The sequence below is a fragment of the Anopheles darlingi genome, chromosome 3 (assembly GCF_943734745.1).
Source record: "Anopheles darlingi chromosome 3, idAnoDarlMG_H_01, whole genome shotgun sequence".
Lineage (NCBI taxonomy): Eukaryota > Metazoa > Arthropoda > Insecta > Diptera > Culicidae > Anopheles > Anopheles darlingi.
Window position 1 is genome coordinate 33,178,257 of NC_064875.1, and position 26,827 is coordinate 33,205,083.

A 26,827-nucleotide genomic window follows, 5' to 3' on the forward strand; every position below is an offset into this window, starting at 1 on the left:
ATTTAATACTTTTTAATGACAAAAGAATCCAAACATTTGGCTAATGGTTTTATATGAATCTAAGCGCTGTTTCAATTTTAAATTTATCTCTCCCTATCAGCTGGATTGATGGTGCACCGCCATCAAAAAAAAAAAAGTTTGGCGTGAACTTCTTTGGCTTCTGTTATTTCTTTGTGGCCTTCTTGCAAAGCGCACACTGCGGGCACTCTACACTATACATCTCCTCCAGCCCGAAGTTGCTCTTCAGCTCGTTGACTACCTCCTCCTCTGAGGCGCCATCGTACTGTCCCCGGCACTCCACAAGGCGTCGCTGGGTCAGCGCAGTTACCTTAGCCTTCCCGCCAACGAGAGTTTGCACAATGCCCTTATTGGACGCGCTCTTGGCTCCTTCGCGGAGCTGCAGCAGCATGCCACCGTTGCTGCATCATCTGCTCACCTCGCGGACACACTCGCCAAGCTCCATCGTGTCCTCCGCGGTGGTTTGCAGCTTGTATATTCCGGGGTGATTTTTCGTTGGAGTGCTTCGATTCTGTCCGTAAGTCGGCGACTGCTAGGTGACCACACAAACGCTACAGGTGTCCAGAACTGAGCGAACGACCGAGCAGTACACCGTCTTGATGCACATCGGGTCGTTGAAGTCTTTGATCACTCTGATGATGAGGCCTAGCTTTTTGTAGACTTTGCGATAAGGTATTCGCCATGAGCTATGAAGGTGAGATACGAGTCCATCCAAACTCCAAGATCCTTTACGGAATCGGCTCTTACCAGTGGCTTGTTATCAAGGCAGTACGCAAACTGAATCAGTTCTCTTCTGGTCATAACCTGGTGACCGAGGAACTGCAGTTCGCTTCTTCCCAGCTCCGTCTTGCTGGCGTTAACTTGCAGGTTGTGTTCCTGCAAACGCTCGAACAGGCGGCGGAGTTGTATGCGATGCTCCTCGTGGTCCTTTGAAGCGATAATGATGTACACGTAAACGAAGTCGAGCCCCATCAGCACCTCGTTGATCAGACGTTGGAATGTCTGCGCTCCGTTGCGCAATCCAAACGTCATGAATGGGAACTCGAATAACCCGAATGGCGTGGTAATAGCCGTTTTCGGGATGTCTTCCGGATTTATCGGGACCTGGTGGTACGCTTTCTTCAGGTCGACTTTCGCGAACACCTTTTTTCCGTTAAGGTTGCGTCCACGTTCAACGGCGACAGGATGGCACGGCGGTCCTTGAAGTAGCTTGCTTGTCGATAATGATCCGGGCGTTTCCAGCGATGTTAACTGGTCTAGCAGCCTTTTGCGTTTCAGATCCACCAGGAGGTCGTAGTGGACCAGGAAGTCGGCCCCTAAAATGGCTGTGTTGACGTCGGCGATGATAAATGTCCAAATGAATGCTCGGCGCAGGCCCAAGTTTATTTTCATGGTAATCTCGCCAAACATGGGTATCTGAGTGCCGTTAGCAGCCACGAGCGTTACCTCGGTCGGCTTGATGTTCTTTAGTCGGCGGTCGCGCAGCACGAGCGATAATTCGGCGCCGCTGTCGATCAGGAAGGATGTTCCGGAGCCGTAATCTCTTATGCACAGCCGAGGTGCGGCGTTGCAGCGAGTGTGTGCGACAACTCGAGCTCCCTGCCTCGACTGGCGTTCCTAACGTGACGATGTCGGGGTACTGCCGGGCTTCTTGCAAGGTCCGCGACAGCGGGTGGCGTCATCGCCGTAGCGATTGTGGTACCAGCAGAGTTCTGGGTCATGTGGTACCGGAGTGCCGTTGCGTTGACTCTCACGTTCTTCGGGATTCACTTCTTTGGCGGCTCCTGCCTCGTCGGCGATTGGCCGTCTGCAACTCAGTCAGGTCCCGCTTGAACACTCGCATTTCTTCCATGAGCTAGCGCAGCATCTCCACCGTGCTCTTCTCTGTCGTGCTAGCCTCGATGAAAGCCCCTGACATCGGCGGCGGCGAGGGTGTTGTTGCGACCGATGAGATGGGACGCAGGCTTGTTGCTTCAAACACGGCATCCGCCACTGCCAGCGTCTCAGTCAAACTTTTACGATTGGCAACTACGGTATGCTGGAGGCCAACGAGAACTCGCGCAGCCCACAGATCCAACAGCAGTTCCTCACTGACGGACTGTTGCGTTTCACGGCGCATCGCGTGGTACAGCTGCGACGGCTTTTGGTCGCCTAGTACCATTTCAGCGAGCACCCGTTGCATGCGGCGCTGCTGACTTTCGCTAAAATGTGCAATGAGGATCTCTTTCGCAAACTCGTAACGAGCGGTCGGCGGCACATTGCTGAATCGATCCTTCAGCTCCACTAGCGTCTTCGGTGGCACTTGCGACATCAAGAAGTTATAGCGCTTGAGATCCATTAGGGCAGCCCATCAGCTCGGTACCGACGCTTGTACCAACAACAAGCGGTGGGTTCAGTGAAGTCGCGTTAGTTAGCTGACGGTGCTCCGGCAATTTGCGCTCCTTGGCTGCATCAGCGTGGGAGAGATCGGTAGTAGTGCATCCATGCGGCGCGGCTGTACGGCGATCAACATCAGCGAGAGATGAGCGTGATAGCTCGATGAGGTGAGTGAAGCGTCGATCAAACTCAGCCAGAAAGTTGCTCCTCATCTGGTCCAACATGGGGCTCAGCTCACTCAGGACAACATTCTTCATCTTCGCTGCTCCGTCTCCCATCATGCTCACGCATTCGGGGCAAACCCATAGGAGCTGGGGATTGCGAAGCAACTTGATAACGTGCGAAACCGAAAACGTATTTTTGAACTATAGGCAGAGGACCTTTATTATAAAAACGTCTGTCCTTCTCGGAGGGCAGATCAGAAGAGGATTTTTGTAGTCGCCGCGTATTAGTCGTGTAAGTATTAGTATAAGTCGCGTCGCGTCGGCCGGCGAGCTGCTGCCGAGGCGCGTTTCGCCCGAGCGAGCAGTGCCGGATAGCTTTCGTTCGTCACCATTTTTTCCCCCCTTTGGGACGTAGACGCCCGTCCCAAACTGATGCCGATGGTGGTAGGTCTTCCTCCGTCTCCTTTGATTGCATCGTGCATGGTCGGCGGTTGCTATTTGGAAGGTGTCTTCCCTGGGGCTCCAAGATAATCCAAGCATTCGTATTGCCTGTCTATCGCCTATTTGTACTGGCGTTTCGAGATGCTCAGTGGGCACCTCTCGCAATACCTCAGGAACGTTGGATGCTCACTTTCGTAGTGGCATGCCTCTTCGAACCAGCGCTTGCTCGATGCCGGCGCATAATTGCCTTAGTTCGTATGCTGTCGCTGCGCCCAGTGACAGATTGTCCACGTAGAATGAGTGTTGTATAGCGTCGGCGACTTCCGGAGTTTCCGCACGTACTTCTTCTCCCGCTTCGTAGAGGGCCCTACAGGCTAGGTAGGATGAGGCAGCTTCGCCGTACGTAACCGTAGTGAGGCGATACACTTGCATTGACTGGTTGGGGTCTTCGCGCCATAGGATGCACTGCAGCCAGGTATGTTCCTCTGCGACCCACACCTGCCGGTACATTTTGGCTATATCCGCTGTAACCACCACCGTTTGGGTTCGAAATTCGAGCCAGAGACGTAGCAAATCTGGTTAGATTACCGGCCCGATGAGCTGCAGATCGTTCAAGGAAACGCCACTTGATGACTTGGCGCTGGCGTCGAAGACTACTCGTAGCTTAGTAGTGGTGGAATCTGGCTTCACCACGCAGGAGTGCGGGATAAAATACTGCACCTTGTGAACTTCTTCGCTCTTAACCGGCACCATGTGTCCCAGTGCTAGGTACTCTTTCATGAATTGACGATAGTCTGCGTATAGCTGGTCGTCCTTTACCAGCCGGCGCTCCAGTGATCGTAATCTCTTGGACGCGTTCGTAAATGAATCACCTAATTGTTCAGGCTCCCCCTGTAGGGGTATCCTTACTACGTACCGGCCGTCGGGTGCGATGCTGAGATTAGCCTTGAAGTGATCTTCTGCGTAATTTTCTGCTATCTCGTAGACAGGAGCCTCATATGACGCATCTTCGATTTTCCAAAAGCGCTCTATGCTCCCATCTATTCCCTGGTGAGAGAGGAGGCAATTTGGATTACGTGATTTGGTAGGCTGACCTTTCAGTAGTCCGCCGACCAGCCACCCAAATATTGATTCTTGTAATACTGGTCCGGAGGGTAGTTCGAGCCTTCCGGGTCGTAAGGCTAGGAAGAATACGCTGGCCACAAGTATCGCTTCGATCGTTCCCGCCTGATAGAACGTAGTATCGGCCAGCTTCATTTCGGTCGGCAGCTGGAACGTGTCCCTTTCGAAGCTTTTAGCTGGTGACGTCATCAGTGATGGCACCACATAAAATGTAGCTGTACATGCATATCCACCGTGCATGTCGTAAAGGGTAATCGAAGCTTTTCTTCGCACTGCTGTAGTGCCGTTAACACTGTGAAGCGAGATGCTCGCCTTCTCGCTCGGTATACGTAACCGGTACAATGCAGTTTCCGTGATGCAGTGCAGTTGACTCCCGGAGTCCATTATACAACGCACTGTGCGAGGTTTACCGTAGTTGTCCTGCACTACGATATTTGCCGTTGCCAGGAAGACGTATGATTTGGGCAATGAGCCTTCCACTAACGAAGTAAGCGCTAACGGTTCATGCATGACCGTGTGGTCGAGTGTTGGCGTAGATGCGTGCGTAGATGACGATTCGTGCGTAGATGATGATGCGTGCGTAGACGAAGCTGCGTCCGTACATGATGATGCGTACGTGGACGGAGCTGCATCCGTAGATGATGATGCGTGCGTGGACGGAGCTGCGTCCGTACATGATGATGCGTGCGTGGACGGAGCTGCATCCGTAGATGATGATGCGTGCGTAGACGAAGCTGCGTCCGTAGATGATGATGCGTGCGTGGACGGAGCTGCATCCGTAGATGATGATGCGTGCGTGGACGGAGCTGCATCCGTAGATGATGATGCGTGCGTGGACGGAGCTGCATCCGTAGATGATGATGCGTGCGTAGACGAAGCTGCGTCCGTAGATGATGATGAGTGCGTGGACGGAGCTGCATCCGTAGATGATGATGCGTGCGTGGACGGAGCTGCGTCCGTAGATGATGATGCGTGCGTAGACGGAGCTGCATCCGTAGATGATGATGCGTGCGTGGACGGAGCTGCATCCGTAGATGATGATGCGTGCGTAGACGAAGCTGCGTCCGTAGATGATGATGCGTGCGTGGACGGAGCTGCGTCCGTAGATGATGATGCGTGCGTGGACGGAGCTGCGTCCGTAGATGATGATGCGTGCGTAGACGGAGCTGCATCCGTAGATGATGATGCGTGCGTGGACGGAGCTGCGTCCGTACATGATGATGCGTGCGTGGACGGAGCTGCATCCGTAGATGATGATGCGTGCGTAGACGAAGCTGCGTCCGTAGATGATGATGCGTGCGTGGACGGAGCTGCATCCGTAGATGATGATGCGTGCGTAGACGGAGCTGCATCCGTAGATGATGATGCGTGCGTGGACGGAGCTGCGTCCGTAGATGATGATGCGTGCGTAGACGGAGCTGCATCCGTAGATGATGATGCGTGCGTGGACGGAGCTGCATCCGTAGATGATGATGCGTGCGTAGACGAAGCTGCGTCCGTAGATGATGATGCGTGCGTAGACGAAGCTGCGTCCGTAGATGATGATGAGTGCGTGGACGGAGCTGCATCCGTAGATGATGATGCGTGCGTGGACGGAGCTGCGTCCGTAGATGATGATGCGTGCGTAGACGGAGCTGCATCCGTAGATGATGATGCGTGCGTGGACGGAGCTGCATCCGTAGATGATGATGCGTGCGTAGACGAAGCTGCGTCCGTAGATGATGATGCGTGCGTGGACGGAGCTGCGTCCGTAGATGATGATGCGTGCGTGGACGGAGCTGCGTCCGTAGATGATGATGCGTGCGTAGACGGAGCTGCATCCGTAGATGATGATGCGTGCGTGGACGGAGCTGCGTCCGTACATGATGATGCGTGCGTGGACGGAGCTGCATCCGTAGATGATGATGCGTGCGTAGACGAAGCTGCGTCCGTAGATGATGATGCGTGCGTGGACGGAGCTGCATCCGTAGATGATGATGCGTGCGTAGACGAAGCTGCGTCCGTAGATGATGATGCGTGCGTGGACGGAGCTGCGTCCGTAGATGATGATGCGTGCGTGGACGGAGCTGCGTCCGTAGATGATGATGCGTGCGTAGACGGAGCTGCATCCGTAGATGATGATGCGTGCGTGGACGGAGCTGCGTCCGTACATGATGATGCGTGCGTGGACGGAGCTGCATCCGTAGATGATGATGCGTGCGTAGACGAAGCTGCGTCCGTAGATGATGATGCGTGCGTAGACGGAGCTGCATCCGTAGATGATGATGCGTGCGTGGACGGAGCTGCATCCGTAGATGATGATGCGTGCGTGGACGGAGCTGCATCCGTAGATGATGATGCGTGCGTAGACGAAGCTGCGTCCGTAGATGATGATGCGTGCGTGGACGGAGCTGCGTCCGTAGATGATGATGCGTGCGTAGACGGAGCTGCATCCGTAGATGATGATGCGTGCGTGGACGGAGCTGCGTCCGTACATGATGATGCGTGCGTGGACGGAGCTGCATCCGTAGATGATGATGCGTGCGTAGACGAAGCTGCGTCCGTAGATGATGATGCGTGCGTGGACGGAGCTGCATCCGTAGATGATGATGCGTGCGTAGACGGAGCTGCATCCGTAGATGATGATGCGTGCGTGGACGGAGCTGCATCCGTAGATGATGATGCGTGCGTAGACGAAGCTGCGTCCGTAGATGATGATGCGTGCGTGGACGGAGCTGCGTCCGTAGATGATGATGCGTGCGTGGACGGAGCTGCATCCGTAGATGATGATGCGTGCGTAGACGAAGCTGCGTCCGTAGATGATGATGCGTGCGTGGACGGAGCTGCATCCGTAGATGATGATGCGTGCGTGGACGGAGCTGCGTCCGTAGATGATGATGCGTGCGTAGACGGAGCTGCATCCGTAGATGATGATGCGTGCGTGGACGGAGCTGCATCCGTAGATGATGATGCGTGCGTAGACGAAGCTGCGTCCGTAGATGATGATGCGTGCGTGGACGGAGCTGCGTCCGTAGATGATGATGCGTGCGTGGACGGAGCTGCGTCCGTAGATGATGATGCGTGCGTAGACGGAGCTGCATCCGTAGATGATGATGCGTGCGTGTACGGAGCTGGGTCCGTACATGATGATGCGTGCGTGGACGGAGCTGCATCCGTAGATGATGATGCGTGCGTAGACGAAGCTGCGTCCGTAGATGATGATGCGTGCGTGGACGGAGCTGCATCCGTAGATGATGATGCGTGCGTAGACGGAGCTGCATCCGTAGATGATGATGCGTGCGTAGACGGAGCTGCATCCGTAGATGATGATGCGTGCGTAGACGAAGCTGCGTCCGTAGATGATGATGCGTGCGTAGACGAAGCTGCGTCCGTAGATGATGATGCGTGCGTGGACGGAGCTGCATCCGTAGATGATGATGCGTGCGTAGACGGAGCTGCATCCGTAGATGATGATGCGTGCGTGGACGGAGCTGCGTCCGTAGATGATGATGCGTGCGTGGACGGAGCTGCATCCGTAGATGATGATGCGTGCGTAGACGAAGCTGCGTCCGTAGATGATGATGCGTGCGTGGACGGAGCTGCGTCCGTAGATGATGATGCGTGCGTGGACGGAGCTGCGTCCGTAGATGATGATGCGTGCGTAGACGGAGCTGCATCCGTAGATGATGATGCGTGCGTGGACGGAGCTGCGTCCGTACATGATGATGCGTGCGTGGACGGAGCTGCATCCGTAGATGATGATGCGTGCGTAGACGAAGCTGCGTCCGTAGATGATGATGCGTGCGTAGACGAAGCTGCGTCCGTAGATGATGATGCGTGCGTGGACGGAGCTGCGTCCGTAGATGATGATGCGTGCGTAGACGGAGCTGCATCCGTAGATGATGATGCGTGCGTGGACGGAGCTGCATCCGTAGATGATGATGCGTGCGTAGACGAAGCTGCGTCCGTAGATGATGATGCGTGCGTGGACGGAGCTGCGTCCGTAGATGATGATGCGTGCGTGGACGGAGCTGCCAGTCATTCGTGGCGGCAGGCTTCTCCGCGTGCAGCATCGTATGATGCTTATCTCTACAAAGGGAGCACCTAGTGGGCCGCGTGCATCTCTGTGCGTCGTGGCCCCTGCTAAAACAATTGCTGCACTTGCCCAAACCGCTAATGTAGAGCAGTCGCTGCTCGTACGAACGCGTGCATAATTCCGGGCAGGTCTGGGCCACATGGCCATTTTTGTCGCAGGCGTAGCACATTATTGGCTTGGGTTCGTGGCTGGCCGAAGCATTAGGTGCAGTTGTTGCAAGCACCGTTCGGCGATTGGACGGTGGTATCCCTTGTGGTGCTGGAGTCCGTCGCCCAGTTGGATTTGGCGTGATTATTAGCTGGTTGGCTATAATTTCCAGTTCCCTACGTAGATCGGCCCACCGCGGGACCTCCGTCATATCGACCCGACGTACCAACCTTGCCGTGGTCGATTCGTCGAGTTTGCTCATGGCGAGGGATACCATGAGACCATCCGCTATCACAGCGTAGTCACTGGATGGTACTTCTGCTATCTGGCGCGCTGAGCAGCTGGCTGTCTCAAATCTATCTACCATGCTCATGATGCCTTGCGCTGACGGCTCCTTCATTTTGGGCAGTTCTAAAAGTGCATTGAACTGCCCCGCAATGGCCAATCTCTTCTTGTAGAATCTTTCCTCGAGCCGCCGCCAGGCCTCCGAGAATGGCAGTCTGGCATTCTCGAAGGATTCGGCATACTCTCTGGCCGGCTGGAATCTCTCGAAACACTTGGCAAGGAACGCGTACCGGTCGGCGTCCTCTACAATGTGTTGCACTCGCCTCTCGAAGCGCGTCTTGAACGCTGGCCAATCTGCGTTTTCCCCGGAGAAGCGCGGCAGGTCCAGGCGTGGCAGGTGGTCCGTCCTGCTTGGCAAGAGCAGCGAGGCATCCAGCATCGACATCGACGCCCTCGGGTGAGGCGCGTCCTGACTGGAGATGATCCTTTCTAGCGTCGCTCTCACCTAAACGTAAGCGGTCGTGAACGCGTCCCTGCGTGGATGATGGCCGGTCTCGCCTTCGATCTGCGCCAGGATAGCGTTGCCGTCACGGAACTGCAACTCGGCCACCTCCTTGCGGATGCTCGCCACTGTAACATCCATCTCCGGTCCATCGCTTAGCTCCGTACGTAAGCTAGCGAACGCGCTTTCAAGCGCCGAGAGGCGCTTTAACCATTGCGTCACCTGCGCCGCTGACTCTTCTACACTCGTCATTGTATCGTAAACGTATTGCAGCAACGCAAAAGTGTAGGTAGGCGTGCGTGCGTGCGTGCTTTCGTAGAAGCGTGTATAATGTTTTATACGGAAGGTGGTTTTTCACTGATCGCGATGGCGGCCAGACCGCGTGGCGGACGCTCGCTTTGCAGAACGCGATGGCGGCACTCGCGGCGTTTTTTACCGTTTTACCACGTACTCACTATCACTCCGCACTTTCATCGTCCGTAAGCGTGATCCGTAAGTCTGTAAGCGTGATCCGTAAGTCTGTAAGCGTGATCCGTAAGTCTGTAAGCGTGATCCGTAAGTCCGTAAGCGTTATCACGTCGGGGTCACCAATGATAACGTGCGAAACCGAAAACGTATTTTTGAACTATAGGCAGAGGACCTTTATTATAAAAACGTCTGTCCTTCTCGGAGGGCAGATCAGAAGAGGATTTTTGTAGTCGCCGCGTATTAGTCGTGTAAGTATTAGTATAAGTCGCGTCGCGTCGGCCGGCGAGCTGCTGCCGAGGCGCGTTTCGCCCGAGCGAACAGTGCCGGATAGCTTTCGTTCGTCACCACAACTCATTACGGGTAGTTTTCGTCAATCCCAGGCACTTCCCATGAAACACCCCATTGCAGAAACCGACACAGTGGAAGGCCCCATCGTCCGCATCCAGGGCGCCGTTACACGCCGAACAGAACTCAGCTGCAGTAACGGTGGCTTCAGTCATAGTGTGTGGATACAGGTCAAAGTGTGTAGATGACGCGCTGTGATTACTTTCTTATTTGCCAGCAGGTACAGAGAAGATCTCTGGGTAGATGAGAGGCGCCAATCGCTTAAATTTCTCCAGACTCTCTTCCAGAGTGTGCGTGGCGATGCTCCTACAACCCTTGGGTCCGGTAGAGTGTCCGTGGCTAGGCGACGTAGTTTCCGAGTCGATGGTGCTTCTCGCAAGTTTGCAGGGACATATGCCATGTGCTCTACAACCTTGCGAAGACATGGATAACGTGATGGTATTGTGCCGACATTAGGTGGGTTGCCGATATGTTTGAGGTGTTCTGAACCTATCACCAGGCATTGTTGTTCCGTGATATATCTGTTTGACAACAGTGCTTGTGTTGTTACAGATGGGATTTGTAGGTTCAGTCCACCTCGGTAGCGTGGTAGTGCCAACTGGTGAAGGGGTATCCGCATGCCACCTGAACCGTTCCTCAGCAGCGCTCCAATCATGCGGGAAACCTTGCCCACGTCTTGTTGCCGAGTGCCACATACTGACGCAACAAACCATAGCCGTGGCAGCAAGAAGGTGTTCAGTAGCAGTATTTTCTGGTATAGATTTATATCTCTCATTCGGTGAAGCCATACCAGCTGCCTAAATTTCTGGATGACTAAATCCCAGTTGTTCGTCATCGCTTCACGCCATGCCGAGGAGTCGAAGGCGCTCTTCAGTGTGAAGCCACGGGACACGTATCTTCGTCGCTTCTGTAATATGTCCAATGGCGATGGCAATCGTCTTATTTACATTCAGCTTTGCACCCGAGAATAAGCCGAACGCCTCGATTGCTTCTCGAACTCGCTCGATTTTGGAGGGAGAGGAAAATATCACTCATATATCATCGGCTTATGCATTGACCACGTCATCCTGGTCGGAGCAAATGCGTTCGATCTCAGTAATAAGGCGATGGAGGTAGAGGACGAACAGGTGCATGGATAAGGGGTCGCCCTGCCTGACAGAGCGTTGGATGGGGAAGGGAGATGACAACTGACCATTGATCAACAGACGCGAGGACGCCCGTTCTCCAAACAGTCGGAGTAACCCAACTAGCTGTTGGTTGAAGCCCATCGCGGTCATCGTCCTCCGCAGAAACTCGCTGTTGACTCGATCGAAGGCCTGTGATAGGTCGAAGGACACCAGCTTGCCACTACGTCTTTTAATTTTCAAATCGAGAATCTTCTCCTTTACTGAGAGTACAGCATAAAAGATGTTTTGTGGCTTGTTGGTGCATTTCTGCGCTGAGGAGATGACTTGCCACTGCTGCATAATATTGCTGACCCGTGCCTTCAAGATGCGTGCCAAAATCTTATAGTCGGTATTAAGTAGAGAGATCGGGCGAAATGATGATATCCCTCTCTCTGCTACCTTTTTTTTCACCAGAACTATCACTCCATCTACAAAGCATCTTGGGAAATCGCCACGCAGTGCCTCATTGATGACATATCCCAACTCGCGTCCCACAATGTGATGTGCCCGGAGGTAAAACTCCTTTGGGATTCCGCGTGGGCCGGGAGACTTCTTATTTGCTGACTTTTTTATCGTGTCGAGGATTTCACATTGCGTTAGTACTTGCATACAGTTATTATTAAACTGACAGTTTTCCGGGATTACCCGTGTGTTGCTAGCAGTGAATTCGGCAGTCAATGTTTCGGCGGAGAAGAGACGTTTATATTTGTCGTGTAGAAAGTCGGCGATTTCTTCTCGCACCGCTAGAGTTCTTTCATCACTCGTCTGGAATTCCTCGATAGCAGTGTTGTTCCGTCTCCTTTCTCCCAATTGAAACGTGGAGACGTTTTCATCATCGACGAGAGATTCATTCACCTTAGTAAGAAGCTGGGAAAAACGCCTCTGCAGGGATAGCATTTTCCCCTTTACTAGGTTAATGGTCGCTAGTTCGTCTGGGTGTCGTAGGTATGCATCATATGAGGCTTTTAACTGAGCATTGAAAATACTTTGATGCAAGCGGTAGTCTCTAAACTTTTCGTTGGTCTTCCAGCGCAGATACGACTTTATCCTGGGTTTGGCGCATTCGACTTCGTTGTCGAACCCATTGACTCCATTTACAATCAAGTTCATCTAAAACCTCATCCGTGAGAATGTGTTTCCGTATCTGCCAGTATTCACTTTTCTGGGGAATCGGGAGAGACCGGAGGCTGAGTCTTACGGTAAGTGCTTTGTGATCGGAAAAGGAGATTGCATGCATGCTGGTGGTCTGCAATCGTTCTCGTACACATGTCGACACGTAGCACCGGTCGATGCGTGATCCCGATCCGCGTGTTGTGTAGGAGAATTCTACGTTGTTTCCTTTCAGAGCTTCCCAACTGTCGCACAGGCCCATGCTATCTACAGCGCACTGCAGAGCTCGACTATAGCATCCTGTCCCCGTCGCATCCTTTGATTTCTAAACGGAGTAGAAATCTCCAGCTAGGATGACGGGCTGCCGTGCGCTTCGTAAGTAGTAGGGCAGCGTGCGACCAAAAAATTCCTCCCGTTCTGCTCTTTGCTGACTTCCTGATGGCAAATATATCCATATATGTTGCACAGAGTGGCTGTATTGTCAACTCGAACGCAGATCAGACGCGAGTCACGACTGCGTTCTACTTGTGAATATTTGAGGCGTGTGCGTTGGGCGATTGCTGTCCCTCTCCTGGTCTCGTTGACATTGGACAGTATATTATATCCAGGTAAGATCAGGTCAGGTGTATATACTTCTTGGAGAAATATTATGTCCAAGTCCATGGCTCGTATGAAGGAGAAGAGTGCGTCTATCTTTGTTTGATTCGAAATTGCGTTCAAATTTATTGAAGCAATGTTAAACGTAACGAAAGGGTAGGTTGTCTATTTCTTGTCAGTATTTTGGTCAGTGTCATAGGAAAGGTTAGGATGGGATTTAGGTGGATAGAGAAATGACGATTAGACTTTAACGTGCTTTTTCGGACGGCCCGGCTTGCGTGTAGGTGTTTGGTCGACCGCTGCGAGCGAAGCGTCGCTCTCGGATCCCGCATCGGCAGCGCGCTTCATGTTCTTGCTCGTTTCATCGATCGGGGATACGACAACGAGCGGGACTTTAAATGTGTTCTCATCGCTCGGGCCTGCACTCGTCGAAGCCACTACATCATCGTTCACTTGATCGCTCGCTCTCTGCGCGGGATCCGAACGTGTGTCTGTTTGCGTTGGAGTGCAAGCGGGTAGTGGCATTTCAACCGGAGAGTCTGTGCCCGCTGTGGCTGGAACCGGAGCGGTTGCGGCTATTTGGTCTAGCCTTTCCTGCGCCTTCCCCTTTGCAGCCGTGTGTGTTGTTGTCTCGTATATTTCCTCCTTTGGCGGTCTAAATTGGAGGTGCGCGAAGCTTATCACATTCTCCCACTTTCTCACTCCCGACATGCCTGAGGCACGATAACTCGAACCAGAAAGAAAAGAATTTGTCGCTTCGTAGACTGCTCGTTCATACACGTCCGTTTCGTTTGCAGGATTTGAGCGTACTGATGTTTAACAGAACATCCCATAACGATGATGTATCATTTATGTATAAGAATGCGCACTGTTGAGTCGTAAGTCGAAATCTCGAAAATTTGTTTTGTATCGTCGCAAGATCCCTCGCAAGCGTAGCTATCAAAATTTTATTCTTTTCCTTATCACTTCCTCAGTACGACATTGGAATTCGTAGTGGTCAGTACTGGTTGAGAATCTTGTATATGGTTTAGATTTTTGATCTAGTGTTGAGAAATATTTTGCCCTATCTAATTGGTCTGGCAACAGCACATCTCTTCCGTCAGGGAAGCGTCAGGCTTGCCCGTCAGAATCCGTGCATGAATGAATGCGGCCGAAGAGCAACTATCTGTAGGCGCGAGAAGGAGGGGCGTATACTGCTTCAACCGCAGCCAATGTACAGGAATGCCAATGTACAGAAGGCTGGTTAAAGGAGTGTCCCAAGCCTCAACAGGTTCCTCTAGCCGTTCCAAACCTCTAATCAATCTCCGCGCTTCGTTTACCACACGCGATACTTCATCCGTGGATTCCGTTTTCATTTTCTCTATCGAGTAAAACGCCTTAAAATACTCCCGTTTTAATGCCTTTGAATTATCGTATCTTAACGAGCACCTCCCATGTCGATAGATAATTCTCCACCGTAATTTGCACGTATTCAAAGTCCCACGCGACTTTGCCTTTAAGTGCAGCCAATAGGTATTGAAGTTTGGCCACATCAGGCATCTCTGCTGCGTCGTGCACCATCGCCACAAATCTGTCCTTGAAAGTCAGCCATTTTGTGACTTCACCATCGAAGCTCGGCAGTTCGATCTTCGGTAACCGCAAGTGCGAACCTCCTGCCCCGATAGTGGTGTTGGCGTGCGTCGTATTCCAACTACCGACTGACGCTGCCTGCGGATTGTTTCTCAATCAAAACGCCCTGATCTCGTGAGACCGTTTGTTAAATTCTTTGCGACCTTTCTGCATTACTTCAAATGCCTCGGCATCGCCTACCGTCTCGTTAAATTCTCTTCGCAGAGTGGTAAATTCAACAATCAATTCCTCTAACTGGTCTAGCCGACTTGGAATTTGAAGCGCATCGATTGCGGCATCAAATTCCGTCATGAACTCCTCGAAATCGTCGAGGACGTTCATGATCTCCGTTTTTTTTAGGTTTAGAACCTTTATTCGTTTGTCCCCTGCGGACGGCATTTTCCACACCGTACTCCACAACGTCCTTGAGAACTGGCCGCTCACTTCTGCTGTCCCCTACCGCTGTCCACTACCGCCGACCAGATCGTATCGTTTCACCGTATCACCGTATCACCGCCGTATCACACGCCGTTTCACCGTCGTATCACCCGCCGTCGTCTATCCACCATCCGCCGATCCACAATCCGCCGAATCCACAACCCGATTCCAAATCCGCCGATCCACAATCCGATTCCAAAATCCGCCGATCCACAATCCGATTTCAAAATCCGCCGATCCACAATCCGCCGATGCCGCTGATGTTTTGCGGAATGCCGTTGATGTTTTGGGCATTGAGATACTCAGTAGGCAACTGTAGAGTATCCTGTTCCTCGGGGTTCACCAAGGTGTCGAACGATACTCTACTTCCTGTTCTGGTATCTGCTCCAAAACACTGTTGTTCACAGCGGTTACGTCCACGTTCATCGGCGACAGGATGGCACGGCGGTCCTTGAAGTAGCTTGCTTGTTGATAATGCTCTCTGACGTTAGGGTACACGCGACGAAAATGTCCTGCAGTGTGCGGTCCACGACTTCCAACGCATACTGACTGCTCATGGATGCTTCATCCCATACGATGCGATTTGTCTCTCGCATAAGGTCCGCCACTTGCGACTATGCGGGGATGTTGCATACAGAGTTCTCGTCCAGTATGAGCGACAGCTTTGAAGGTGGAGTGCACTACCTTCCCTCCGATGAGAAGCAGCACAGCAATGTCACTGGAGGCTACGGTAAGGACAACCTTCGATTGACGTCGGGTGTATGCCAGGATAGTTTCCAGCAGGTACGATTTTCCCGTGCCGCCGGGTCCGTCGAGGAAGTAAAGCTGTTGTCTGCTGCTTGCACGTTCGTCCGCTTGCTCCGAGCCACCACTTTGATCGACCGCTTGCGTGAGCTGGTCGTAAACAGCACGCTGGTCAGCATTCAACCGTTGCACGTTATCTAGCATGCTCCGACTCATCCTCAGTGTAGCGCTAGTTAACTTTTCGGGTTGTAGGTGGCATTTAAACGTTCTAGCACAGAGTGAATAATCGAAGACGAACTGGTTCCTTGACTGTCAAAACGTGAAGTGGCGATTTATTTCTCTAGAATAGTTTTTATAAGTGTTTAGCATGGTTGCAGAGGTAGTGAAATGGAATGGAACGGAGAGGAAGGATACATAGAATCTATATGTATTTCTCATAGGTAAACGACAGGTGCTGCGACAACAGCGACATTGTGCCTTCTGTACACTTCATCAGAACTTTACTCGCATTTTTTCACATGAGTTTTTGCCGTAGCGCCACAAATCGCATATCGCCGTGCTCCTTGGCGGCAGGAGAAGCGATTGCGGCACTTCCGGCAAGAATCTTGACACTTTTTATGCGTTTATTTTCGATGTGCCTTTCCGGTACACTGCGTTGCACCAAAACATCACTTCGAAGTTTTCACACTTTTTTTGGCGGCACGATAATTGTGTTAGAGCCAGTGGTTTTATATTACCGGAACAGTACAGGGTCTTTATTCTAGACACTTGTGAACTATGGAACACTTGGGACGCGACTGATCGTATAATGAGAGAGTACCGTGACTCTCTGGAAGAAGGGGCGCTCCGAAAGGAGAGAGCGTCGGCTCTCACGCTCTCTAGCATCGGTGCGATCGAGGGCATGCTCGATATGCCCGACACTCCTCCTCAGCGATGCTGGCTTAAGGATCCTCGTGGTTCCAGACTCCCACGGCTGTGCGATGTCGTTCGAGTTTGATGCGTTCGAGCGGCTTCGTCATCATATCCGCTTCCATCTGATCGGTTGGTCGGTATTGGAGGGTGATGATTTTCCTCTGATACAGGTCCCTCGTGAACTGGTATTTGGTGTCGATGTGTTTTGACCGTCTGTCGAGACGCTTCGATTCGACGATCTTGATGCAGGACTGGTTGTCCTCCCATATGGTAATAGGTCCCGGCGGAAGTTGTTGTAGATCGCTGAGTAACTTCCTAAACCACATCAGTTGCTGGCAGCCATCGGCCAGCGCGACGAATTCGGCCTCCGTTGAAGATAGAGCAACGCAAGATTGCTTTCGCGTACCCCAATCAACGAGGGCGCCGCTGAATTTCAGTAGGAATCCCGAATGTGACTTCCTATCTGCTTCGTCACCTGCCCAGTCGGCGTCTACGAAGCACTCTGTTGTTGTCGATTTTGTTCCTAGGTGTAGGCGATGTTTCTTCGTGGCCTTCAGGTAGCGGAGGACTCGTTTTGCTTCTGTCCAATCTCGGTTAGTTGGGTTTTCAACTTTTCTTCCTAGTAGTGAGACCGATAAGCAGATGTCCGGGCGAGTGTTGACCGAAACGTAAAGCAAACTGCCTACTAAGCTGCGGTATGAAGCGTTGGTTGGCAATTCGCTCTCCTCCTTTTGCTTTAGGTATGCGGGATCAATCGGCACTCTCGATGTCTTAGCTTGCTCGTGGCCGAATCGTAGAATCATCTTCTCGATGTAACTTTCTTGATCGAGTATGTACCGATCTCCGTTATTTACTACTCGAATTCCCAAAAAGTGTTTGATGTCTCCTAAGCAGGAGAGCTTGAAGTGCTGTTCTAGCCTTTTGCGAAGTTCTTCGTACTCCTCCTTTGTGTTGTAAACTGCTACTATGTCGTCGACGTATATTAGTATGTAGTCCTGTTTACCTTCGTGGGTACGGATGTAGAGGCATTGATCTGCTTCTGCCTGTTGGAACTGCATTTCTTTGAGGACTCTGTCGATCTTTGCGTTCCATGCTCTGGCGGACTGTTTTAAACCGTATAGGCTCTTCTTTAGGTGGCAAAGCAAATCGTTCCCTTTGGTGAACCCCGGTGGCTGTTTCATGTAAATGTCCTCCTGTAGCTCTGCGTGTAGGTAAGCGTTTTTGATGTCCAGGTGTTTCACTATCATGTTTTGTTTGCTTGCCAGAGTCAGGATGGTTCGGAATGTAGCCTGTCTTATTACTGGGGCGAATACTTCGTCATAATCTTGACCAAACTTTTATGAATAACCTTGTGCGACAAGTCTCGCTTTGTATCTTACTATTTCCCCATTTTCGTTTTCTTTTCTTTTGAATGTCCACTTGCATCCTACAGCTTTACGACCGAGGGGGAGGCGAACTAGTTCCCATGTATCGTTGCCTTGTAGCGCATTTATCTCCTCCTGCATGGCCGCTCTCCATGCCGTGGATTCTGTGCTTTCAATTGCCTCGCTGTACGTGTGTGGTTGTTCGATTTGATGTTTGATAACATTGGCCATTAGCCGATCGGGTGGTATGCCTTTTGTTGGACGAGTTGATCGTCTCCGCTCGGTATCTGAGTCTATTTCCGATACAATTTCTCTTGTTTCTTCGAACGCTGGCTGGACTTCAGGTTCGGCTTGTGTTTCAATTGTGATCGGGTTTTCTTTAAGCGTAGTGTCGATTATTATTTCCTGGGGTTTCTTGCTTTGATGACGCGTTTCCCGATCGTGTTTTGCTCGTTCTGAGCAAGGTGCTTTCTCTATGAACTTTACATCACGACTGATATGTATCTCGTTCGTAGTTTTATCTAGTAGGCGATATGCCTTGTGATCGTAAGAGTAGCCTAAGAATGTCAATTTCTGAGCTGTGGCGCCCAATTTCTTCCGTTTTGCCTTTGGAATGTGGGCCCACGCATCACAACCGAAGATTCGAAGGTGGTTGACTTTCGGTTTTACGCCATGCCAGGTTTCATATGGTGTGTTGTTACGCGGTTTGGTGGGCGAGATGTTTTGCAGATATACTGCCGTGTTCATTGCCTCCGCCCAGTACTTTTGCTCCAGCTGTGCGTCAAATAACATGCATCTTACCATCTCGATAAGTGAACGGTTCTTTCGCTCTGCAACCCCGTTTTGTTGTGGACTGTAGCTGGCGGTGTATTGAGGTTTAATTCCTTCGCGCTTGTAGAAATCCTGTAGATTCTTGCTGCTGTATTCTCCGCCTTGATCGGACCTAATTGCCTTTGGCGTTTTACGAAACTGTGTTTTGGCCATCTTCACGTAGTCCATGATCTTTGTTGTGACTTCTGACTTCTCTTTCAGAAAATATATGGTGCAGTGCCGGCTAAAGTCGTCAATCATTGTCATGAAATATTTATACCCTTGACATGATGGTGTTTCAATTGGTCCGCACACGTCGGTGTGTGTTAAATCCATGACCGACTGTGACGCTGAGAGAGATTCGCTCGGGAAGGGAGTGCGTGCGGTTTTTCCTTTTAAACAACATTCGCACTTTTCGTTGACTTCGCACTTTTCCATAGTTAAACCTTCCACGAGGTTGTTTGCGTTCAGCTGGGCGATTGCTTTTATATCGCGGTGTCCGAACCTGCGATGCCATACATGTTGGCACTTTTCGTGGTTAGCTTCAGCCGCCATCGCGACGTCTGTAGGCTGCTTTACCTCGAATAGCCCATCTTTGAGGTTGGCTATGGCGACGGTGGCATTTCCTTTCATTATGCGACAGCCATTTGCGTTGAAGGTAACTGTGGCTTGCTTTTCGATAAGTGCCGCGACCGATATCAGATTCATGGAGAGGGTGGGGGTGTAGAGTGCGGAACTCAGCTTCACCTCCCGACGCGATCCGTGATCGTCAACGCATGTGATGGTACACGTGCCTTGGCCTTGCACGGTGGCCTGTTTGCCGTCTGCCAAATTGATAAACTTAACCTCGCTGTTGCGGATTTCCCCGAAGCATTGTTGATCGGCTACTGTGTGCCGTGTTGCACCGGAATCGATTATCCATGGCTTGGGGTTCTGGCTCTCTTTGCCATCTCTTGCTGCCAGCGCGAACGATACTGTTTCTTCTCTTTGCTTTCTTCGTTCGTTCGTTGCGGGGCTTTTGTTTTGCACGTCTCGCGCGCGCTTGCGGCATTCTGCCTGCGTGTGGCCTGGTTTGCCGCAATAATGGCATGTTTTGTGTTTTCTGTGAACCTTTGCTTTGTTATGACTTACTTTCATCGCCGAACTGCTGCACGTTGGTTCGTGTTTGGTGGCTTCATCCATGAGCTTTCTTTTAACCAATTCAATCGTGAGGTCGTCGTCCGAGCGGCTTTCCAATGCTGTAGTCAGCGTGTCATATGTGCTTGGTAGGCTTCTGAGAATCATCGCGACTCTGAGATTTTCTGCCAACTTTTGACCGCCGTTTTCTAGTCGGTTGAACAGATCTTCCATCTCGAATAGGAACTCTGCCATGTCTTCACCTTCTGTGAACCGTTTATCGCAAACGCGTTTCAGGAGTGACACTTTTGACGTTAGGCTGGACTTTTCATGATGGTTTTGTAATGCCTTCCATGCCGCATTGGCTGTTCTTGTTTCGCGGATGAGCGCGTGTTGGTTATCCTCAATTAACAAGCCGATCGTGGCTCTTGCCTTTGAGTCGCCCTTGTTCCAGTCCTTGTCGTCTGCCGGCTTGTTTCCCGGTTCGACGTATTTCCACAACTCTTCTCTTGTTAGCAACAGCTCCACTTTGAACTTCCACGTTGGGTAGTTGCTGTTGTTCAGCTTCGTGATCGAGAAGCGATTTCCGTCCATTTTGGGTTGGGTTTAACAAGAGAAATTGTTTCACTTCACTTGGGCTGATATTACGCTTCACTTGTTGTGCTGCCTGGGATTATGTTGCTGGGCCCATAACCTGTTAGAGCCAGTGGTTTTATATTACCGGAACAGTACAGGGTCTTTATTCTAGACACTTGTGAACTATGGAACACTTGGGACGCGACTGATCGTATAATGAGAGAGTACCGTGACTCTCTGGAAGAAGGGGCGCTCCGAAAGGAGAGAGCGTCGGCTCTCACGCTCTCTAGCATCGGTGCGATCGAGGGCATGCTCGATATGCCCGACAAATTGATCATATCACTTCCGGCAGAGATCCGGACACTTTAAATAACTTTTTTTCTTGTTTGCCATTCCTTCGCCACGGTACGCCGATGGAGACGCATGGTGGCTTACGGCCGATGTAAACAAAGGAAGGGCAACTCTTTTTTTTCACTTTTTTTCCACTATTTGACCACAAACGACATATGTACGTGCTCCTTGGCCACTCAGGAGCACGATACACAGTCCCCAGCAGAGATTTGGGCACTTTTTGCACTATATTTTCACACTTTTCTGGAGCGCACGGAGGCACGTGTTTACTTGACAGCTACCCAGATAGCCACCACACCACAGCTAATGTGGCAGCCTGTTGGTAGGTGGCACACACAACATCACGTAGTAGTAGTATTAGTTTATTTCATTATTGCGAGAAGAGCTGAGTTGGTTTCAGCAATCTCTGCATATATATTTTTACAATGATGTTGCGATAGTTAATGTAACTTAACTTGACTTAAAATTAAGGGTTCAGGACAGTCCTTTTCCACTTAGTGTCTACTCTTTGTAATGCCATAGGCGACTGATGTTTTAGTTGCGCTTAACTGATTTTGAACTTTAATACAGGAAAAAGTTCCCAAAACCTGTAGGTTTCATTTTTTTTTGTGAAACTTATCCTAAACTTATATTAAACCTTAACCAACCCTGTAACACAACATCATTAACTGTACACAAGTCCTCCTAAGACGTTGGTCCTCGACGATGATACTACAGCAGCAATCGGAGACAATATCGTTCCATATGCGGTATCGGACAGTACACCATTCGGCCAACCACGATTTCGTTCTGGCGGATACGGCGAATCCACTGTTGGCCTAGACTGTTGGCCAACACACACGATGCGTCCTTTGGATTGAACCTCGTCACTAGCTCCCGCAACGCCCGAAAATCCGGCCTGCGTGCATCTCTCCCCTGACCTCTTGTCGCTTCGGCTGCCTCCTTAGCAGCCAATTGTTGCTGCAGTAGTAGTGATTATTTATTGATGGTATATGAATGTGCATGGCACGACGACAATAGCTTAAATTATTTTAACGGGTTCGTTCTGGACTTTCCTCGTTGAATGAAGTGAATCTCTGAATGTTGCTTGTTCTAGCGCACAAAGCAAAAGAGAAGGAGCCGCTATCGATCGTTATCGATAAACGTACTCTCTCCCGGTGAGTGCCGAGCTCACGTAGAGTGCGCGGTCGCGGTGGGGCCCAGTTTCGTGGGAGTGCCTTCACTTGCCGGAGATGTTGAAGGTTCACTGAACTGAACCTTTGGTAAAGTGTAACAAATACACTGCTTGTTCACTTGTTCTTCGTATCGTTTTAATCTAATGTTTAGCTTTTTGATTTCGATTGGCTCCAGGTTTTTATCTTTGAGGACCTCTTTTAGATCTTCTGCTGGCATGTCCGGCAGCCCGTGTAGCACGATTTTCGTTGTCTTATCACTTTCCAACTGGTATGAGTGGAAGCTAACGTTCGTTTCCCTTATATACCTCGTCACTTTCCTGAAATCACTTTCTGTCACTGTATGCACTATTATTTCTTTGTTCGTTGCTTTAGTGGTGTAATTCACTACGCCGGCGGCAATTACGGATTTGTGCACTGCACTAAGTGAGGTACTATTCACACTGATGAGAGAAATCCGGTGTTTCTCTCCAGTTTTTTTTGCCAGTCTCGTGGCGGTTTGTCATTGCCACATCTTGGATGTTATCGTCGGCCAGAATTTCGAACCGGTTACTAGTGCCCGCCTTCAATGCTGTTATTCCAGCAGGGCTGATTAAGACCTGAGCCAAACTCGTACTCTCCTTCCTCGGCTTTGCTACTCTACCTTTCCCCATCGTGGGGATCGATGAATAGAGACGTCCCTTTTTTAGATTTACACTTTGATTTCCTCTATTCGCACTGGAGAAAAAACACGTCTGTCTCCCGTGGCTTCCGATTTGAGGCTGACAGCCAATTGTTGCTGTAGTTTAGTCAGTTCTTCGACTTTACTCATTTTGGGTACTTTTCGTATCGTTACGTGGGCTACCCGGTACAGCTTCGTCGCTGCTTTCACTATCTTCGCGTGTTGCGGGCGTGCTCATCGCCCACACAATCCAGTCTGTATCCTCAACTCGCACACTTTACTTCACTTCTTCTTTCGCCTTTTCTTAATCGTGGCTTTACACTCAGCTGCAGATTCAATCCTGTCTACAGATAGTAAAGAATTTGTTGCTAATTGCAACCTAGGAGTCAGAGACAATCTGTTAGCTTTTGAGCGGGGGTCCGCTTTTATTCTTGAGAGCGCGCTACAAATTTAGTCTCTTTTCGCAGAAAGAATTTTTACTCGACTCACTCGCTAGGCGCATCGCGCGTCTTTTTTATCTTCTTCTGGCGTAACGTATCTTCTCCCGTAACGTAACGCTTCTCGCGTAACTCCTACGCTTGTCAATCTTGACAGTCCACCTCCCAGTGAGGTAGTTACACTACTCCACAATCTCCTTGCGTAGGAGCTACTGTATGTTACGCCTGCTATCTGGTTTGTTTACTAAGTTCTCTTTTACCTGTCAACGCAACCCGCGTGCGCACGCGGTGTTGCTTAACTGTCCTGCGCTTCTTTTTAAGCGGTACATCTACACTTGTCGCTGTGTTTTCACTCCATATCATCGCGTGGCCATACGTCGATTTTTGCGATTTCGTCGCTAGCCTTTCAAACTCTCGTTTCGCGGTTTTTACCTTTGCACTCCGTATTTGTCCATCCCCATCCCTTTTCACTTCGATCACGCGTCCTTTTGGCTACTCGGCGCGCGGTAATGTGTGGTCGATTATAATTACAATATCTCCTACCGCAAGTGGTTCGACCGGGTCGAACGCAGAACAGACGTAGATGCCAGCAATTTCATCTGCGGTTGGTCGGTTGTAGCGACGATGATCGAGGCCCTCAATGCGTCCGTGGATTCGCAGCTCAACGTTCTCCTCGATTTGTCTAACTGACTACCTGTGGCGGTCGCTGCCACGCGCACCGTGTGTGTGTGTGAAAACGTGGGGGCAAGCCGTCGCCTGTGCCGTGTTGTGACTTGAAAACACGAGAGGTGGGGCCAAATTGCCTAACTGACTACCTGTGGCGGTCGTTGCCACGCGCACCGTGTGTGTGTGAAAACGTGGGGGCAATTTGCCTAACTGACTACCTGTGGCGATCGCTGCCGCGCGCATCGTGCACCGTGTGAGAGGTGGGGGCATCGAGGAATCGATTTCCCGGCTAGCTTCGTTATCACTGCTGATCGTGCTGCTCCCTCCAGCGCGTCGGCCAGTCGGATGAGATTCTCCGCATTGGAGAAGCCGCACACTTCTGTCCCTTCGCGGAACCTCGCGCTGAAGAGCGGCCAATCCTCCGGCTTGCCGTCGAATTTAGGCAGCTTTTTTGGCCATATGTGCCTGGCCGCTACTTGACGTGGTTCAAGCTGCTCGGCTTTGGCCGTTTGATGGTTGTTGTGCGCCCAGTCGCGCGTCGTTTGCAGCTTCGCGTCGGCCATTTTCCCTTTCCGATGGTTGCTTACACGGGAGCTGCTGCTTGCTCGACTTAACGTATCTTCGCCACCGAGCAGCTCCATGCGGCGTAGAAGGTACTCGCGATCGGCCCGTGCAGCGCTCTCCCTCTCTGCGGTGACATCGAGCTGACGCTGCTTCTCCAGTATAGCAAGCTGCGCGCGCCGCTTTGATGAGCTTGACGACGCCAGAGAGAGCGCGGTCGATGGCGATACGGCCGCTGCTATCTGTGCCTTGCTCTCTCCACTCCTTCTCCGTTCCGAGAGGACACCGTTCTTTTTATGGCACTTGTAGTCGGCACTGATAGCGTGGCCTTCGCTTCTTCTTTCTTTGGAGGCCACTTCGCACTTATCTTCGGAGACTGCTTTTCGTCCGCCATCGTTCCGCGTAGTTACGAAAGCACCGATTGACGCATCGATAGGTATTGTTCGTTATCGTGTAGCAGCTCACAACACCGTGATTTAGATGTGATAATCGCGTTTCAGCGATAGCGTTTAAGGATGTTAACTGTTGGTGGTGGCGCGTCCTTTCACGGGCGCCGGAACGGAGTAGTCGCGTCTTGTTTGAGTTCTCTGGTTTATTTCTGCCGAGCTTAAACGCTAGTCGCGCACTGACTCGTACTATCGCCGCTGAGGCTTGCATTAGTCCCAGATCGGTGCGAGTTACCTACGTTCGTGCCCGATCGTTATCTTAGGTAACTCGCCGATCTGTTGTGGGTCGTCGGTAGTGAATGTACCAATACTTGCTTAACAGATGTTTTGTTTCCCTGTTTTCTACTGCTTGCACAGCACATTGGCGAAGTCGGTGAAAATGACCGTTGGTTCATTTCCACCTTCTTCGGCTGCAAGCAGTATTCTTATTGCTTCTGCTGTGAAAATCGAAATGTTGTCGTCGAGTCTGATGCTGTTATTTATGCTTTTAGAGTGGATACCGCATCCGGATGCTGGCGGATCCACTGATAGGGACGAAACAACGTAGGAACACTTCGGCACTCGAGCACTTCCGAGCACTTGTTCTCTGTACATGGGGGTTCGTCCAGTGTTGAGGACCACCAGCTCCAGGAGCCGAACTAAAGGCGCCAGTTGCTCGCCCCGGACATCTTTATTGGTGCATCCACTGCAACTAGTTAAGCCTATAAAGAGTTCAAACATCACAGCTAGACGATCAGGCAGCCGATTCAATGCATACCTTACAACTAGTTAATCCTATAAACAGTTCAAAGATCACAGCTACACGATCACGCAGCTATCTCAATTCGTACCTTACAGCTAGCTAAACCTATCTGCTACAGTTCAAACCTTAAACCTAGCTTATCCTTTTACTTCTGGCGGACGTTTTCTTTACTGGGTTTTTGTTTCTGAGATTTGAATGTGTAAGTATGAAAATAAGAAACTTTTCTATGTCCTGTATAGAAAACATAACGTCACCAAAAGATATTACTTGTAAAAATAAGTATTTAACATTTATGAACTCCCGGAATCGATGCTTTCTCACCCCCTGACGATATTGGCCCGCCCACGAGCATGTGGTCAAGAAGGCCCGATCGAAAATTTTGTCCACTACCCGAAGAGCCATCGTCCTTCCTTTTTGTGAATAACGTCCCTTACCAAATCCTGACGTTATCACCTACACCATATTGACCATATTGTTCGGATTGCTACGATATTTCTCGAGCTGCTGCAATTTTTCTATGCTGTTAACTGGCACCAAATCCGATGCATTCGGTGTGATGTTAGCTGCTGCTGTGGGTGCCGGCTTTAGCAACAGCATTTCATTCAAAACCAATTTGTGGTTCCTTTCTGTACTCTCCTCCAGTTGCTTCCAGAAGATGTTGGCCAGTATCTGTGAGGTTGTCCAGTTTTGTTGCAGTACTTCTCCGGAATTGTCCTGTGTGGTCATTGGCTTCGCACTACTCGACGAACATCTGAATTTGCCGAGCCCGTTGTCCCGCTACTGCCAGGGTCCTCGCGATTATGTGATTGACAGCTCGCCGGTTCCTTGCTTGTCACGTCTCTATCCCGATGCAGCATCACGTGGTGCTTCCCGCTGCAGTTACTGATGGAGCACGGAGGGGCCCGACACACTCCGGAGTTGAGCAACTCAACGCGACTGGCAGATCCGACACACCTGCTTGTCCTCCTCGTGGCGATGCAGCCATGACTGCGTAGGGCGGATCGATGGTGTCGGGACATTTCCCTTTACCGCATGCTCTTGCTCTGGTCGCCTCTCTTGCTGGTGGGCTCGCTCACTGTAAGCCTATGCTTGCCACGGTGAACAGGCGGCGTGTCTCAGGTCTGTTCTCTTGGTAAAAAACCAATATATACACCTCAACCGATTCGGTAGGCTAACCGATTCTAATTGCATACATTTAGGGGCCGAACATTTCAAAATTTGACCGTTAAATAACCAGTGGAATGAACAAGAACCTTAAACATGAGATTAAATCAATTTATGGTGCGAAAAACTACCCAAATACTATCTTTCGACAGTGAAAATGTAATGGCTTCTCCCTACCCCCTTCTCTAATAGCACTATTTAACGTTTATAACGTATTTTTTAAAGATATTTAACTGAAAAGGT

General features: G+C 50.8%; 1 protein-coding gene across 1 annotated transcript; it reads right to left on the minus strand.

Annotated features, from left to right (window-relative positions):
* Window positions 1-3,578: 3,578 nt before the first annotated feature.
* Window positions 3,579-9,073, minus strand: LOC125955455 (uncharacterized). Its single transcript, XM_049686590.1, has 2 exons — window positions 8,266-9,073; window positions 3,579-4,747 (listed from the first exon to the last, which is right to left on the minus strand). Exons 1-2 carry the CDS (start codon window positions 9,071-9,073, stop codon window positions 3,579-3,581), a joined length of 1,977 nt encoding a protein of 658 aa, XP_049542547.1.
* Window positions 9,074-26,827: the final 17,754 nt, after the last annotated feature.

What these genes read in the sequence shown, in the direction of transcription:
- LOC125955455 (XM_049686590.1), bottom strand. Translation starts at nt 9,073, where the DNA reads ATGTCGATGCTGGATGCCTCGCTGCTCTTGCCAAGCAGGACGGACCAC. An exon ending in GCTCTACATTAGCGGTTTGG is followed by an intron (nt 4,748 to 8,265) that starts GCAAGTGCAGCA and finishes CTACGGATGCAG; the next exon opens with CTCCGTCCACGTACGCATCA.